The sequence below is a fragment of the Haliotis cracherodii genome, unplaced genomic scaffold, assembly GCF_022045235.1.
Source record: "Haliotis cracherodii isolate W230 unplaced genomic scaffold, xgHalCrac1.p SCAF_22, whole genome shotgun sequence".
Taxonomy (NCBI): domain Eukaryota; kingdom Metazoa; phylum Mollusca; class Gastropoda; order Lepetellida; family Haliotidae; genus Haliotis; species Haliotis cracherodii.
In genome coordinates this window covers 5,785,953-5,802,747 of record NW_027266278.1, presented here as the reverse complement: position 1 = coordinate 5,802,747, position 16,795 = coordinate 5,785,953, and the positions used below count along the sequence as shown (strand labels likewise).

Genomic DNA, 16,795 nt, shown 5'->3' with positions numbered 1-16,795 from the left:
CCCTGTCTGGCGCTCGGCATTGAGGGCTAACACAAGGACTGGTCGGCTCGGATTCTGGATACTGTGGGGTATTCATGTTAAACTGTGGCATGGTATCTCAGTGAGCTAGCTCTATGAAAATCGGCATTAGTCGGCGCTAGTACAAGATGCCACATACTCATGCTCATGCATGTTACAATATAAGTGCAACAATCTTGAAGTTGAACGCGATGGTAAAACCCCATCTCACCTCACCATTTCACCTCACCATCTCACCTAATGTTCTGAATGAATAAGCGCACTCTGTTGTCTCAAAGAAATAAACGTTTAAGAGCAAACGCTTCACATGCTATTGTGAAAAATGTGCAGTTCACAAAATAAGACAGACAGATAGATTATTTAAGTCTCACCTCAACATTTTATACAAACAATAAATATACAAGATAAAATACATTAGAATATTGAGCCGTTCCATACGGAACTACGAGAAAGTATTTTACATGAAATACAACGAAAGTAAAATTAACTTAAAATAGAATACAGGAACTATGCTGTAGTTAGACAAATATTGGGCAAGTATATATACAAATTGGCAGTACGATGTTTTAAGATATTTAAGCAGGTTTGGGCAGATAAAAATGTGATTTCAGAAATGCAACAAAATAAAATTAACTTTCTCGACATCATTAGAAGACATGAAACCATATACTACTTGTGTGCATTTGTTAAAAAGGCGGTTTCTTTAATCAGAGTATAAAGGAGGGCTGTCAGTTTCAACTCTACGTGGTGGGTTCAATTCCCCTTATGGGTACAATGTGTGAAGCCCATCTTACCCACACTCACTCACTCACTCACTCACTCACTCACTCTCTCTCTCTCACTCACTCACTCACTCTCTCTCTCTCTCTCTCTCTCACTCACTCACTCACTCACTCACTCACTCACTCACTCACTCACTCTCTCTCTCTCTCACTCACTCACTCACTCACTCACTCACTCACTCACTCACTCTCTCTCTCTCTCTCTCACTCACTCACTCACTCACTCTCACTCACTCAGTCACTCACTGTCTCACTCACTCAGTCACTCACTGTCTCACTCACTCACTCTCTCTCTCTCACTTACTCACTCTCTCTCTCTCTCCCTCCCTCTCACTCTCTCTCTCACTCACTCACTCACATATTTTGTTTTCGTGAACCGAGTAACCTATCCAACCTAACCTGGTCAAAATAATCATGTATGTTGTCATAGCAACCGATTCAGGACAACCATTGTCCTGATGAACTTTTGATTCCATAGGCTAATTACCATCCAGCCATGACATTTATGTGTCTTGAATCACTAAATTGTCGTTTGTTATAGATGCTAATCCCCGTTGTTAACCCTTATCTCCACTGTATTGTCCATTTACTGTCAGCGTGAACGAGCTGTTCTACGATGTTGCTTCTCAATAATTAACTGTTACTCATCTTTATGACTTAATCCATGTCAGCTGACCTTGGCTATATAACCATGGGTCCAAAATTCAAATTGTCAAATAAGGAAAATTCTAAAAAAGCCCTAACCAAACAAAAAGTATTTCACCCATCCAAAAAAATCGACAGAATCATAACTAAGCTACAGACAGGCCCTACCAAACTAAACAATCAACTAAAATTAGCTAAACGACATGCAACATGAAAATGCACCCAACAAGAAACCCCAGAACACGCTCTCCTACACTGTAAACACTACCAGACACACAGATCAACACTACAAACCACTCTAAACTTAAACAAGGGACTCACTCTAGAATCAATCCTAAACCCCCAAAATAACTCAAAAAACTTCAAAGCCCTGGGCTTATGCCTAAATAAAACAGGTCCAATCAATCGTATCTAAAACCACACAATACACCTATAAAACCAAAACTACATGAACCAGCAATCACGCACCAGACACGGCTCCCTTAGTCCCCTCCCCACCTTGGCACCTATTCCAAATCTCAGAAATTTCAAAATAACAATATAAGCAACCTCTAAAACCTCCTTCCCGGGTTGCGCCCTCCTTTTATTCTCCCATTTCGGAACTACACTAAATGGTCTGGCGGGCCCGCGTGCGACATACGCTTACAGTCGGAAAGCGCATGTTAAATCTCTAACTTAAGTAAGTAAGTAAGACGAAGAAGGATGGCCTCACCCTAAGACTAGCTAGGTAAGATGCTCAAGGGCACTAATACACTACAACCACTTCCACTAGGTTCTGTCTGTCTGTCTGTCTGTCTGTCTGTCTGTCTTTCCAGCTGTCTGTCAAGCAAACTTGTATATTCCCATGCAACATTGACTCATTTTTGTCACTTTGGACAAAGAACAATACGCCAATCCCTCACATATAGTAATACCGTATTCAACGTAATAAGCACCCAGGGCGCTCTCAAAATTAGGGTTTTTTTATTGGAATATTATTTTGGTGAAAAAAACAGAGTTGTAAATTTGGTGATTTATGCTGACAACCTGAAATGTTTATATACGACATGTATATTCATCCAGGATTTAAGTGCCCATAATTAAGGGTGCGTATAACACACGAGTGCATATTATACACAAATAAATAAGTCTTGTGTACATTGATCGGAAAGGGTGCTAACTGAGATTGTTCACTAGCCAATATATTAGCAAATATCGCCGTGGGCGCTTATTAGAGCGGGGCGCTTATTACGTCGAATATGGTATGCAAAATAATCCTAATCAACGTCACAAGCATGTCTGACACACGGTTAATTTCCCCTGCAGTGTACTATCGTACAATAAACAAAGACCACAAGTCGTTTATTTCTTGCTTGCGATCTCAACATTATGTACAAGCTTTAAAAATATTTACCCGTATTTTAATAACGATGACTCCCTCAATAGAATCTGCCTGGGGCAATGTGGGACAAGTCCATTTTATGCACAGGTGGGTATTTCCCGCATATTCTCACAATCCTCATGTTGATTACCTGTACATTTTCTCCCAATACCGATTGTCATATCTCTCCCGCTTCTGGATGCGATCGTTCAGCCATCACGTTTATCTGCATTGGCCTACATTGCATTGCTCCATCTATGGGGAACAACTCACTGGTAACTTCCTTCTCAAAAATAATAACGTTGCCCAATATATGCGACATTGTCAACTTGCGAGCGCATGTTCGAAATCCCAAAAAAATGACGTCATGATAAAACAATGTTTTGTCATGAAATAAACCATTCTTTGTTGTACTTTGTGATTTATCGCGTAGCTATCTTATAAAGGTGTACACATGGCAATGTCCTATCTAGACCTGCAATTAATGAACTTAATGCTAAATATGAACTGGGCTGATATATTAAATGTTTCAAAGTTTCTGCTATCTTATGCCCCATCTTACCTGGTAATCTTAACATGTAAACATTTCTGTGGCAGTCAGTTATTAATTTAGTATCAATATTGATACATTTGTATTGATACTAAAAAGTCTGATTTCAATGTAGAGATGTCAGCATTTATCGTGATATATTTTTTATTATTAGCACAAATTTATCAAAAACGCGATAAACAATGACATCCCTACATTACATTCAAATCTTTTACTGTGATACAATACCTCTCTGCATCAAGGTGTGACAACTCCCCCCAGGCATCTTCCCGAGGCAAGAGAGTTGACTGACTTTAAAAGTCCAGTTTCCACCCTTGCCGAACTAGGCTGGAATTACTGGACTTGATCGTAGCGCCACCAGTGGCTATTACCAGTTATGTCCCTTCTATGCCTCTCCTATGGACCAATCAGATTCAACCTCTTGTATCACTTGCTTCACACAAAATGGTGGGGCCCAGTCAAGATGATCCGATCGATAATCAAGATCTATATTGTGATAAAACGGGTCTTACATCGCGAAATGCATCAAATCACGTGAGCACCTTGATTAAATACATGAAAAGATTTGGAAAATATCTGCTGACAACGAGTTGGCGGTGCACATGCTTTGCAAATCCTGCAATCGACCAAAATCTGCACGGCAGTTTACCAACCAGATTTCGATTTCGGTAAGCGAATGTGATTGGACTATGCATAGACTCGTTAGTCCAGCCAAAATGTAACTCCATAATACCAGCCTAGTTCGGCAATGGTGGAAACTGGACTTTTATAGTCAGCTCTCTTGCCTCGGGAAGATGCCCCTAGGAGGGTGCGCCAGTTATACTTTCTAATCAGCTAATCCGTATCAAGGCTTCTTAATTAAGAGTGTGAGTGAGTGCAGTATATAAACCAGAATATCTGAATTTTGTATAAATTGTTTGATAGGCATTACTTAGAAGTTGACGGATGGCAAGGTAGACACAATTTTATGGATAACAACTTCTTTAATACTGTAAAAAGCGACGTTTCTGTATAGATCCTTGTACCGTTGTCAAGCAAGATTGATTGGGGGTTACTTACTTATATTGGAGATTTAACGTGCGCTTTCCGACTGCAAGCGTATGTCGCACACGGGCCCGGCCAGGCCTTTTAATGTGTTTCAAAAAAGGGGAAAAGTGAGTTTGTGCAACCCAGGAGGGGGGCTTTAGGGGTTGCTTATATAGTAATTTTGAAATTTTGAGATTTGGAAAGAATGCCAAGAGTGGGTGGGGGACGAACTAAGGGAGCTGTGTGTGTTGGGTGGTTATCAAATAAGGTAGTTTTGGTTTTAATATTTTATTTGGGGTTTAAATGCGGCTAATTAGTCCTGTTTTTATTAGGTATATGCCTAAGGCTTTGAATTTTTCTAATTCATTTTGTGGATTTAGGATTGATTCTAGTGTAAGTCCGGTTTTAAGATTTAGGGTGGTCTGTAGTGTTGTTCGGTGTGTTTGGTAGTGTGTGCAGTGAATGAGTACGTGTTCTGGTGTTTCTTGTTGTTTGCAATGTGGGCAGTTTCCTGTTGTGTGTAGTTTAGCTATTTTACGGTGATTATTTAGTTTGGTATGGCCTGTTTGTAGTTTGGTAATTATTCTGTCGATTTTTTTGGATGGGTCTAGTATTTTGGGTTTATTTAGGGTTTTTTTGAGTACTTTCCTGATTTGGCTATTTGAGTTTTGGTATATATTTTGCCATTTTTTGTTGATTTTTTGTTTAGTGACACTTTTGATTTCTGATTTTGAGCTGGGTAAGTTTAAGCTTATTTCTGGGAGTTTAAGGGATAATTTTGCTGCTTTATCTGCCTTTTCATTTCCAAAGATTCCTACGTGGGCGGGGATCCAAATGAACTCTATTTCTTTACCTACCTTAGTTAAGTTGTTTGAGCTATTGAGTATCTCAAACAACTTAACTAAGGTAGGTAAAGAAATAGAGTTCATTTGGATCCCCGGGGGACTTAGTACAGATTATATATAGTAGGGGGAGGAATAACAGTAGAGGATTAACAGTAACAACAATTGCATATATGAGTGGGAGAACATAGGTAAGGTGTTGACGACAAGGGGACAATACTGTCACAACACGATGGACAGAGAACACATAGGTGGAAGCCAATGGGACATGAGGCCGATTAAACAGGATAAGTGATTATTGCTTGATCAGTTCTTCATAGTAGGCGGATGGGATGAAATAGCCTTGATCTCTGTTGTTGATTGATGTCTTGTGGTGACGAATGTGGATTGCTTCTGTTAGTTTTCTTTTAGTGAAATCATGGAGGTTGTTGGAGAGGATTTGGACGTTGTCCCAGATGTTGTGATCAAGGGCGCGTTGCAAGCCACGAATCGCTTAGAGAAAGCAAATTCATCGCTTAACCCGGGATCTGAAACAGTTCGAAGCGCTTGCGCACTCTTCCAAAATGGCGGCACAACTACCGCTTGGTTGCCTTGACGTTTGTTTGTTTGTTGTTTAACACCGCACTCAGCAATCTTCCAGCTATATGATGGCGGTTTGTAAATAATTGAGTATGGACCAGACAATCCAGTGATTGACATCATGAGCATCTATCCATGTAATTGGTATACGATGACATGCATCAACCATGTCAGCGAGCCTGACCATCCGCGTAATGAAGAACGTAATAAAAGAGGCTCGATGACGAGCTGATGAGATTTATGAAAACTTTGAAGATGTGGAGCAGATTGAGGATGATGGGGTGTTAGCTATCTTTGCTCATTTCCTTGTTGATCCAGTCTAGAATTTCTTGTTCCGTTGTCAGTCAGCTGCCATTTTGGTTTGAGAACGAAGCGCCCTCAGCCAGCGATTGTTTCGCTTGCAAGCGGCTGAAAGTTAGAGCACTGTTGTAAGGCGAATCGCTGTACATCGCTTACAAGCGATTGGCGCTTTGCAACGCACCCCAGGACAGTTGTTGATATGGTCCGTGATGGCTGATTTACTGTCTGATTTAATGGTGGAGGTTTTGCGCTCTTTCATTCAGGTGTTGAATTTTGTATCCTGAAGACAATCTAAAAACACCAAGTTCAGAAAGCAGCACTATCATTTTGAGGTGGATATTATACACATCCTGTTGTTACTGATCACAAGAGCATTGACAGCTAAAAGGTGTACTATCAAGAGTATATGTGTTTTCTGTGGCATTATTTTTCTTCCAAGATCAAAATTTTGGAATAAATGTGGCAAAGAAATGAAGCTGAACCATTTTAGAAAGCTGACATCTGATTGGCTCAAGAACACACTCATCATTCATTTGATTGGCCGGTCAAAGTTCACTTAAAGTTGACTTAATGTGACCTCCCATGAATGTGTCCTTGATCTTGACCCATAACTGATCATAACTGAATAATTGATCTGATTTGAATGAGATTGTGAAAAAACAAGATTTCTTTGGGGCTTAATTCATTAAAAGAACCTCCTGCAATAAAAGCTGATCCAAAAATATTACCATAATGTCCTGACGTAAGATGATATTATACATGACAGCCTACCCATCATTTCTAAACAGGTGTTATTTACACAGTTTCACAGAAACCTGGCCTGATTTTTAACTACTTTAACACCCATAAATATAAATCTGATTGCATAATAGTGAGTGAAACACGAACTGGTTAATAACAATGACTTCTTGTTCGCCTGGCCCCCAAATAGCACAAAATATTTAGTGTCAAGATTGAATACGTGAAAGCAGCATATTAACATGATGCTGACTGGAAGAAAAGTTACGAACAAAAAAGGTACAGAAAAAAAGTTACCAATTTATTTATGGCATTTATGACATATTTTTGCCATATGACTCAAGGTTACAACATTCAAGGCCTCAGTAAAGCTTTCAACATGTTTATGGTAGATTTGTGGGGACATTTCCAAATTTGATGCATCATTGACAAAATTGATGTCCAATGCAATTCCCTATTTTGACTTGTACCATATGTTCCTGTGTGTTATCAAGTGAACAGTTGACTTGCCTCTGCATGTGTTTGTGATGGTTACTACCAGTAAACACCTGGTATCATCACTATTTGATAGTGATTCCTAAACACACATACACTCATGATACAGTACCATTTCACAACTGCTGATGGGTATCGTAGAGATGTTATCCTTGAAAATCAATCAATTTGCTTTTTTCTGCATCTTTTCAACATTTCGAACATGGTTGGGGTCAAATTGTTGCAAATTCATTTCTTATCCCAGTCTTCATTACCCAGCCACAAATGACGTTTTACAAATTTTACAGGAATTTATTTTTAATAGACTCAAATTTAACAGCTCTTTCAATTTTTCATGTCTTAAAAAAGCGAGGGGCGGTCGGGTAGCCTCTTGGTCAAAGCCTTCGCCCGTCACGTCGAAGACCCGGGTTTGAATTCCGACATGGGTACAATGTGTGAAGCCCATTTCTGGTGTCCCCCGTCGTGATATTGCTGGAATACTGCTAAAAGCGGCGTAAAACTATACTCACTCACTCATAAAAAAGCGAACTTTCTTTTGCCCCACATGGAGAAAATATTATACAATATCCAACTGTTGTCAGTAATGGGACAGTGTGCCATTATCGGAACTGAGGGATGAGACTCTTGAGAGGAAGATGAATAATGCTGTTATTTTGCAGAGCTAATCTTCTTTGTATTATAATCATTAATGCAGTCAAATTCTGTTCCGTTTTAATTGCAGTACGTTTTTTTCTCAAAAGTGTTTTCGAAGAGTTACATGCATGTCAAAAAGTGATTGTGTGGTTGCTGAAGATAACTGTCATTCTGTTTTGATTTGTCAGCATTTTTAAGGCAGTCATAATCAAGTCATCAGGCCACCGTATACGACATAATAAACGCCCAGGGCGCTCTCAAAATTAGAAATAGGGGGCTCTTATTAGAATATTATTTTCAAAAAATGTTTTCGTTGTCAAATTTAATTATAAGCATTGACTGTATTTTGTTTCGGTTCACTGAGGTATGAATCGAAAAACGGATGTGCAAACTTTTATAGGAATCCGCTACGTGGACATCACATGAGCAATATTTCAGTCACATCGTGACAAGACATAAAGATGTGGGTGGTTCCTCGCTGTATAGAAGCTGGCTGATATGAGAATGCAGATTTCACCTTCTGTTTTGTTTTAATTGTAAAGATGTGGCAGAAGATGAAGCGCTTGTCATACTGTCATGCCCATTATATACTAGAATACTGAAAACTCTAATGAATGTATGTTTGAAAAAAATGGTCAAGTTTTAATTTGATAAATGATGCTGAAAATATGTCCCTGATAATGACTACTACAGACACGGTACAGATTAGAGAACCAAAATTAGTATCAAATCCAGACCTGAATTGACATTGTGAAAGTGTATCATTTCAACACTCATTTGTATTACCAAGACAATTTCACCAGTTTGAACCCACATTCATAGAATCCTGGCATGTCAAAGGGATGTAACTCTGTTTTGTGAATTGTGGCTATGGGTATGGTAATGGTTTGTATGACAAATGTAAGGAGACCAGACCTGTGATTTCACCAAAGAAAAAGAAATAGCTCTGGAAGTCTTTTTGTTTAGCTAAAGGGACTATTTGTTGAAATAAGTTCCAATGTAAGGGCCTTTTGCAGGCGACATGGGAAAAAATCATTATTTTGTTCAATATTGGTATTGTTCATATTTTCTTAAATTCAGAAGTAAACAGCTAGGCAAGGGAAACAATATATCCATGTCAGGGGTAGAAACTCACATATTTAGTCCACTAGTCCTTATAATGATAACATATAGCAAAACCCTTAAAAATGACAAATTTCTACTAGTCCCTAGGATACCTTAAGTTACTGTTGGGCACTTTGGCAAGGACTACAGGACTAGTGCCAATTTCTAACGCTGCATGTTTGTTTGGCGAAAACTGAAACAAGGGGGCCATGAAAAAATGTTACAACCCCACCCCCCACCCCCAACCCCACTACCACCCCCACCCCACACCCTCCACCCCTAATAAATGACCAGACCCTAACTATATAAATATGAATTGAGATTAATTCCAGTATGGGAATTTTTACTGATATCTACTGCAGACTTGGGTCTGATAATCGGCCTTTGAGCAGGTCCTGGTGAATCCATGTAATAATGTGTGTGTACCATATTTAATTTAGTGACTTCAAAGAGAATATGCACCTGTATCTGGCCGGCAACAACAAGCTTCTCACGGACCGCCGGCTAGCTGACCCGGACTGTTTGGCCCTCTACAAGACCCTGGAAAACAACCTTTATGTTGTTTCCCTCGACCTCCGCTACAACAACATAACTGACGAAGGGGCTCAACATCTCGGCAAACTCATTGAGGTTTGAAATGTTTTGTTTGTTTTTATCGTCAGTACTTCTCAGGTTTATGTACACTACGCTCCTCAATCACCTGTGAATACATCGTCAGTATATATACACTATATACACTTATATACACTACCATACTTAATCACCGTGAATACATCGTCAGTACTTCTCGGGTTTATATACACTATGCTCCTCAATCACCTGTGAATACATCGTCAGTATATATACACTATATACACTTATATACACAACCATACTTAATCACCGTGAATACATCGTCAGTACTTCTCAGGTTTATGTACACTACGCTCCTCAATCACCTGTGAATACATCGTCAGTATATATACACTATATACACTTATATACACTACCATACTTAATCACCGTGAATACATCGTCAGTACTTCTCGGGTTTATATACACTATGCTCCTCAATCACCTGTGAATACATCGTCAGTATATATACACTATATACACTTATATACACAACCATACTTAATCACCGTGAATACATCGTCAGTACTTCACAGGTTTGTAAACACTATGCTCCTCAGTCACCCGTGAATACATCGTCAGTACTTCACAGGTTTATGTACACTATGCTCCTCAGTCACCTGTGAATACATCGTCAGTACTTCTCGGGTTTGTAAACACTATGCTCCTCAATCCCCGTGAATACATCGTCAGTACTTCTCGGGTTTGTAAACACTATGCTCCTCAATCCCCGTGAATACATCGTCAGTACTTCACGGGTTTATATACACCACGCCCCTTCATTCCCCGTGAATACATCGTCAGTACTTCACAGGTTTATATACACCACGCTCCTCAATCACCGTGAATACATCGTCAGTACTTCACAGGTTTGTATACACCACGCCCCTTCATTCCCCGTGAATACATCATCAGTACTTCTCAGGTTTATATACACCACGCTCCGCAATCACCGTGAATACATCGTCAGTACTTCACAGGTTTGTATACACCACGCCCCTTCATTCCCCGTGAATACATCATCAGTACTTCTCAGGTTTATATACACCACGCTCCGCAATCACCGTGAATACATCGTCAGTACTTCACAGGTTTGTATACACCACGCCCCTTCATTCCCCGTGAATACATCATCAGTACTTCTCAGGTTTATATACACCACGCTCCGCAATCACCGTGAATACATCGTCAGTACTTCACAGGTTTGTATACACCACGCCCCTTCATTCCCCATGAATACATCATCAGTACTTCTCAGGTTTATGTACACTACGCTCCTCAATCACCTGTGAATACATCGTCAGTATATATACACTATATACACTTATATACACTACCATACTTAATCACCTTGAATACATCGTCAGTACTTCTCGGGTTTATATACACTATGCTCCTCAATCACCTGTGAATACATCGTCAGTATATATACACTATATACACTTATATACACAACCATACTTAATCACCGTGAATACATCGTCAGTACTTCACAGGTTTGTAAACACTATGCTCCTCAGTCACCCGTGAATACATCGTCAGTACTTCACAGGTTTATGTACACTATGCTCCTCAGTCACCTGTGAATACATCGTCAGTACTTCTCGGGTTTGTAAACACTATGCTCCTCAATCCCCGTGAATACATCGTCAGTACTTCTCGGGTTTGTAAACACTATGCTCCTCAATCCCCGTGAATACATCGTCAGTACTTTACAGGTTTATATACACCACGCCCCTTCATTCCCCGTGAATACATCGTCAGTACTTCACAGGTTTATATACACCACGCTCCTCAATCACCGTGAATACATCGTCAGTACTTCACAGGTTTGTATACACCACACCCCTTCATTCCCCGTGAATACATCATCAGTACTTCTCAGGTTTATATACACCACGCTCCGCAATCACCGTGAATACATCGTCAGTACTTCACAGGTTTGTATACACCACGCCCCTTCATTCCCCGTGAATACATCATCAGTACTTCTCAGGTTTATATACACCACGCTCCGCAATCACCGTGAATACATCATCAGTACTTCACAGGTTTGTATACACCACGCCCCTTCATTCCCTGTGAATACATCATCAGTACTTCTCAGGTTTATATACACCACGCTCCGCAATCACCGTGAATACATCGTCAGTACTTCACAGGTTTGTATACACCACGCCCCTTCATTCCCTGTGAATACATCATCAGTACTTCTCAGGTTTATATACACCACGCTCCGCAATCACCGTGAATACATCGTCAGTAATTCACAGGTTTGTATACACCACGCCCCTTCATTCCCCGTGAATACATCATCAGTACTTCTCAGGTTTATATACACCACGCTCCGCAATCACCGTGAATACATCATCAGTACTTTACAGGTTTATATACACTATGCTCTTCAGTCACCTGTGAATACATCGTCAGTACTTCACAGGTTTATATACACCACGCTCCGTAATCACCGTGAATACATCATCAGTACTTCACAGGTTTGTATACACCACGCCCCTTCATTCCCTGTGAATACATCATCAGTACTTCTCAGGTTTATATACACCACGCTCCGCAATCACCGTGAATACATCGTCAGTACTTCACAGGTTTGTATACACCACGCCCCTTCATTCCCTGTGAATACATCATCAGTACTTCTCAGGTTTATATACACCACGCTCTGCAATCACCGTGAATACATCATCAGTACTTCACAGGTTTATATACACTATGCTCTTCAGTCACCTGTGAATACATCGTCAGTACTTCACAGGTTTATATACACCACGCTCCGCAATCACCGTGAATACATCGTCAGTACTTCACAGGTTTGTATACACCACGCCCCTTCATTCCCCGTGAATACATCATCAGTACTTCTCAGGTTTATATACACCACGCTCCGCAATCACCGTGAATACATCATCAGTACTTCACAGGTTTATATACACTATGCTCTTCAGTCACCTGTGAATACATCGTCAGTACTTCACAGGTTTATATACACTACGCTCCGCAATCACCGTGAATACATCATCAGTACTTCTCAGGTTTATATACACCACGCTCCGCAATCACCGTGAATACATCGTCAGTACTTCACAGGTTTGTATACACCACGCCCCTTCATTCCCCGTGAATACATCATCAGTACTTCTCAGGTTTATATACACCACGCTCCGCAATCACCGTGAATACATCGTCAGTACTTCACAGGTTTGTATACACCACGCTCCGCAATCACCGTGAATACATCGTCAGTACATCAGTACTTCACAGGTTTGTATACACCACGCCCCTTCATTCCCTGTGAATACATCATCAGTACTTCTCAGGTTTATATACACCACGCTCCGCAATCACCGTGAATACATCGTCAGTACTTCACAGGTTTGTATACACCACGCCCCTTCATTCCCTGTGAATACATCATCAGTACTTCTCAGGTTTATATACACCACGCTCTGCAATCACCGTGAATACATCATCAGTACTTCACAGGTTTATATACACTATGCTCTTCAGTCACCTGTGAATACATCGTCAGTACTTCACAGGTTTATATACACCACGCTCCGCAATCACCGTGAATACATCGTCAGTACTTCACAGGTTTGTATACACCACGCCCCTTCATTCCCCGTGAATACATCATCAGTACTTCTCAGGTTTATATACACCACGCTCCGCAATCACCGTGAATACATCATCAGTACTTCACAGGTTTATATACACTATGCTCTTCAGTCACCTGTGAATACATCGTCAGTACTTCACAGGTTTATATACACCACGCCCCGCAATCATCCATGAATACATTTGCCACTTTGCTGTGCAGTCGCTAATTTTCACCAATGAGTGAGTGAGTGAGTTGGGTTTAACTCCACTTACCACCATGAAGCCCAAAGTGATGCCAGTATTAGACTATTACCACTTTGGTGAAACCAACGAGCACAGGTATGGTGCTGACACACATAGACATATAATTTGACCAATGAACCAACCACTGTCTGGTGCCAGTCTGAACGAAATAAGCGAGCTATCGGATTACCAGATTACACCACACAAACAGCAATGTTTCCCGTGCAAATTGTTGTTTAATGTTTCAGCTGTCTGCTCACTACATTGATTGAATATCATAGTAGTAATTGGTCATGTCTGTGAGTAATTAACAGCCTTATTAGCATACTGAAAATAGACTCGCATCACTACTAAAACGCATAGTGTGTTCGCCTGTGATGGTGGCACATAGTACATGCAAACCTGTGAAATGCTGATAATGTTTTATGCGCTATTTATCCCACGTCGGGCCAGAATGGCTGAAGGGGGATTATGTCATGGCGCAGTCCGTCCGTCCCACAGAGGGTACTAAGCTTGTGAAATCAACTCCTCCTACTGTTTCCAGAGAATATCCCTGACACTCTACACACAAGATGTCAACATGTTGATGATACGCATATCGCAGTCCCGTTTCATTTCGACACATTTTGACAGAGTTACAGCCCCTGTTTTACGGAGCTTCATGAAATCAACTCCTCCTCCAGTTTCCAGAGAATATCCCTGACACTCTACACACGAGATGTCAACATGTTGATGATACGCATATCGCAGTCCCGTTTCATTTCAACAAATTTTGACAGAGTTACTGCCCCTGTTTTACGGAGCTTCATTTGACTCGTTAAAAAATTCATGCGGGGGATGTTGTGCTCTCAGAGTACTCTTGTTAGGAGGGGTAGCTCAGTGGCCTATAAACCAGAATGATCTGTGGAGATTCCAGGAACGAATACAGGTCCTAAGCAACCTATGCTTGTTGTCAGAGGTGACTAAATTGATCCGATGGTCAGACTTGATTGACTGCATGTCATGGTAACCCAATTGCGTGGATCAATGTTCATAATGTTAATCACTGGTTTGTCTGGTCCAGACTTGATTACTTACAGACCACCATCATATGATTCGAATATTGTGGAGTGCAGCGTTAAAACACAACAACTAAATTTTTAAAAAAGAACTGTCCTATTTGAGCCCTTCATGGTTTATTCTCTCTGCAGTGTTTTATTGTACGATAAACAATGACCACGACTTGTTTTTTTCTTATATGAGATGTCAACATTATGTACAGCCTCTTTAAAGATCTTGATAATAAGTACAAGCTTTAAGAACAGTTATCTATAATGATGACTCCCTGAATAGGATCCGACCTTGGCAATGTCGGACAAGTCCATTTTATGAACAGGTGGGTATTTCCCGCATATTCTCACAATCCTCACGTCGATAACCTGTACCTTTTCTCCCAATACCGATTGTCATTTCTCTCCTGCTTTTGGATGAGATCTTTGGCCATCACGTTTATCTGCATGGCCCTGCTACATCTATGGGGAACAACTCACTAGTAACTACCCTCTCAAAAATAATGTCGTCCAATATACAACGTCATCAAGTTGCGAGCGCATGTTCGAATCTCCAGAAATGCTGTCATGAGAGAACAATGTTTTAAAGTGAAGTAAACTTCGTTCTTCATTGCTTTTACGTTCTTAAACATGCATCAAAATATTTTAGTGTTTTTTCATGACATACAACTATCAAAAGTTTAGATACCGTATTCGACGTAATAAGGGCTCAGGGCGCTTTCAAAATTAGAAATAGGGGGCTCTTATTAGAATATTATTTTCGTGAAAAAAACAGACTTAAAAGAAAAGTTTCGTGGTTTATTCTGACAGCCTGAAATGCTTATATGCTGCAGATATATTTTTCCAGAATTTAATTGCCCGTAATTAAGGGTGCATATAACACTCCAGTGCGTATTATACGCGAATAAATAAGTCTCGTGTACATTGATCAATCGGAAGGGGTGCTAATTTGGAACGTTCACTAGCCAATATATTAGCAAATATCGCCGTGGGCGCTTATTAGAGCGGGGCGCTTATTACGTCGAATATGGTGTGTGTTATTTAAACTGAGAAATATAACAGTGTGTATGACTTACGTTTTGAAACTGTTTCTATGAATGTCATATGTTGTTGTCCAGGGGACGCCGGGTCTCCAGGAGCTTGACCTCATGGGCAACGACATCGGTCCGGATGGAGCTGAACACATAGCTAAAGCCTTGCAGGTACATGAGAAGGATACTGAGGCACAGATTCCCCAAACAGTGGGGCTAGTGGTTGTAAGAAAAAACATACAATTTAACAAAAATTGTTTCTTTATGTAATCAAACAAAACACTTGTCTGGTGAAATAAGAAAGAAAGGAAAAAGTGTTAAAAAAAGTGTAACCTTCTGATTTTGAGCTTATATATTTTGACTATATACAGTGTATTTGTAGGGCTCTGAAGGGTACGCAAGCATGAGTGGGGTTTAGCTGTGTCCTGTGTCAAGGACTTGAATACACAACCAGGGGTGATAACTCACATCTTCACTTCTCTCACATGTTGCAGACATGGAAGAGAATACTGCATTGTCTGCCATCTTACCATTGAAATTAGCCTGTCGAGTCCAGGTGATATTTTTGAGTAACTGGTACTAGTACTTCAGTCCATTTTGTTTCTTACCCTAAAGCACTGTTGTGTTGCTGCTGTCTCTGTGTGCAGTACCAAACTGGGGCGGTTGGGTAGCCTACTGGTTAAAGTGTTCGCTCGTCACGCTGATGACCCGGGTTCGAATCCCGACATGGGTACAATGTGTGAATCCCATTTCTGGTGTCCCCCGCCGTGATATTGCTGGAATATTGCTAAAAGTGGCATAAAACCAAACTCACTCACTCAGTACTAATACTATAGGGGCGGTCGGGTAGCCTAGTGGTTAAAGCGTTCGCTCATCACGCCGAAGACCCGGGTTCGAATCCCGACATGGGTACAATGTGTGAATCCCATTTCTGGTGTCCCCCGCCGTGATATTGCTGGAATATTGCTAAAAGTGGCGTAAAACCAAACTCACTCACTCAGTACTAAACTATATGAGGTGTGTCAGGTTCAAGGTATAGCTGATGCTGTGGACACCTAGCAGTATATATTCTCAGCAGGATAGTTTTAGCATGCAGGTCTTCTCCCTTCTCAGGAAAACCTTGACATCGGAAACATGCAGATCACTGTTCCAGGCTTGGGTAGGCCTGGG

General features: G+C 40.6%; 1 protein-coding gene across 2 annotated transcripts in view; it reads left to right on the top strand.

Annotated features, from left to right (window-relative positions):
• Positions 1-16,795, top strand: part of LOC139471344 (leucine-rich repeat-containing protein 34-like) — a 35,986-nt gene that overhangs the window by 6,488 nt on the left and 12,703 nt on the right. For both annotated transcript variants that reach the window (XM_071253664.1, XM_071253663.1), the window contains exons 3-4: positions 9,513-9,702; positions 15,713-15,796. In XM_071253664.1, coding sequence (XP_071109765.1) covers positions 9,513-9,702; positions 15,713-15,796 — 274 coding nt within the window. The remainder of the gene's footprint in view (positions 1-9,512; positions 9,703-15,712; positions 15,797-16,795) is intronic.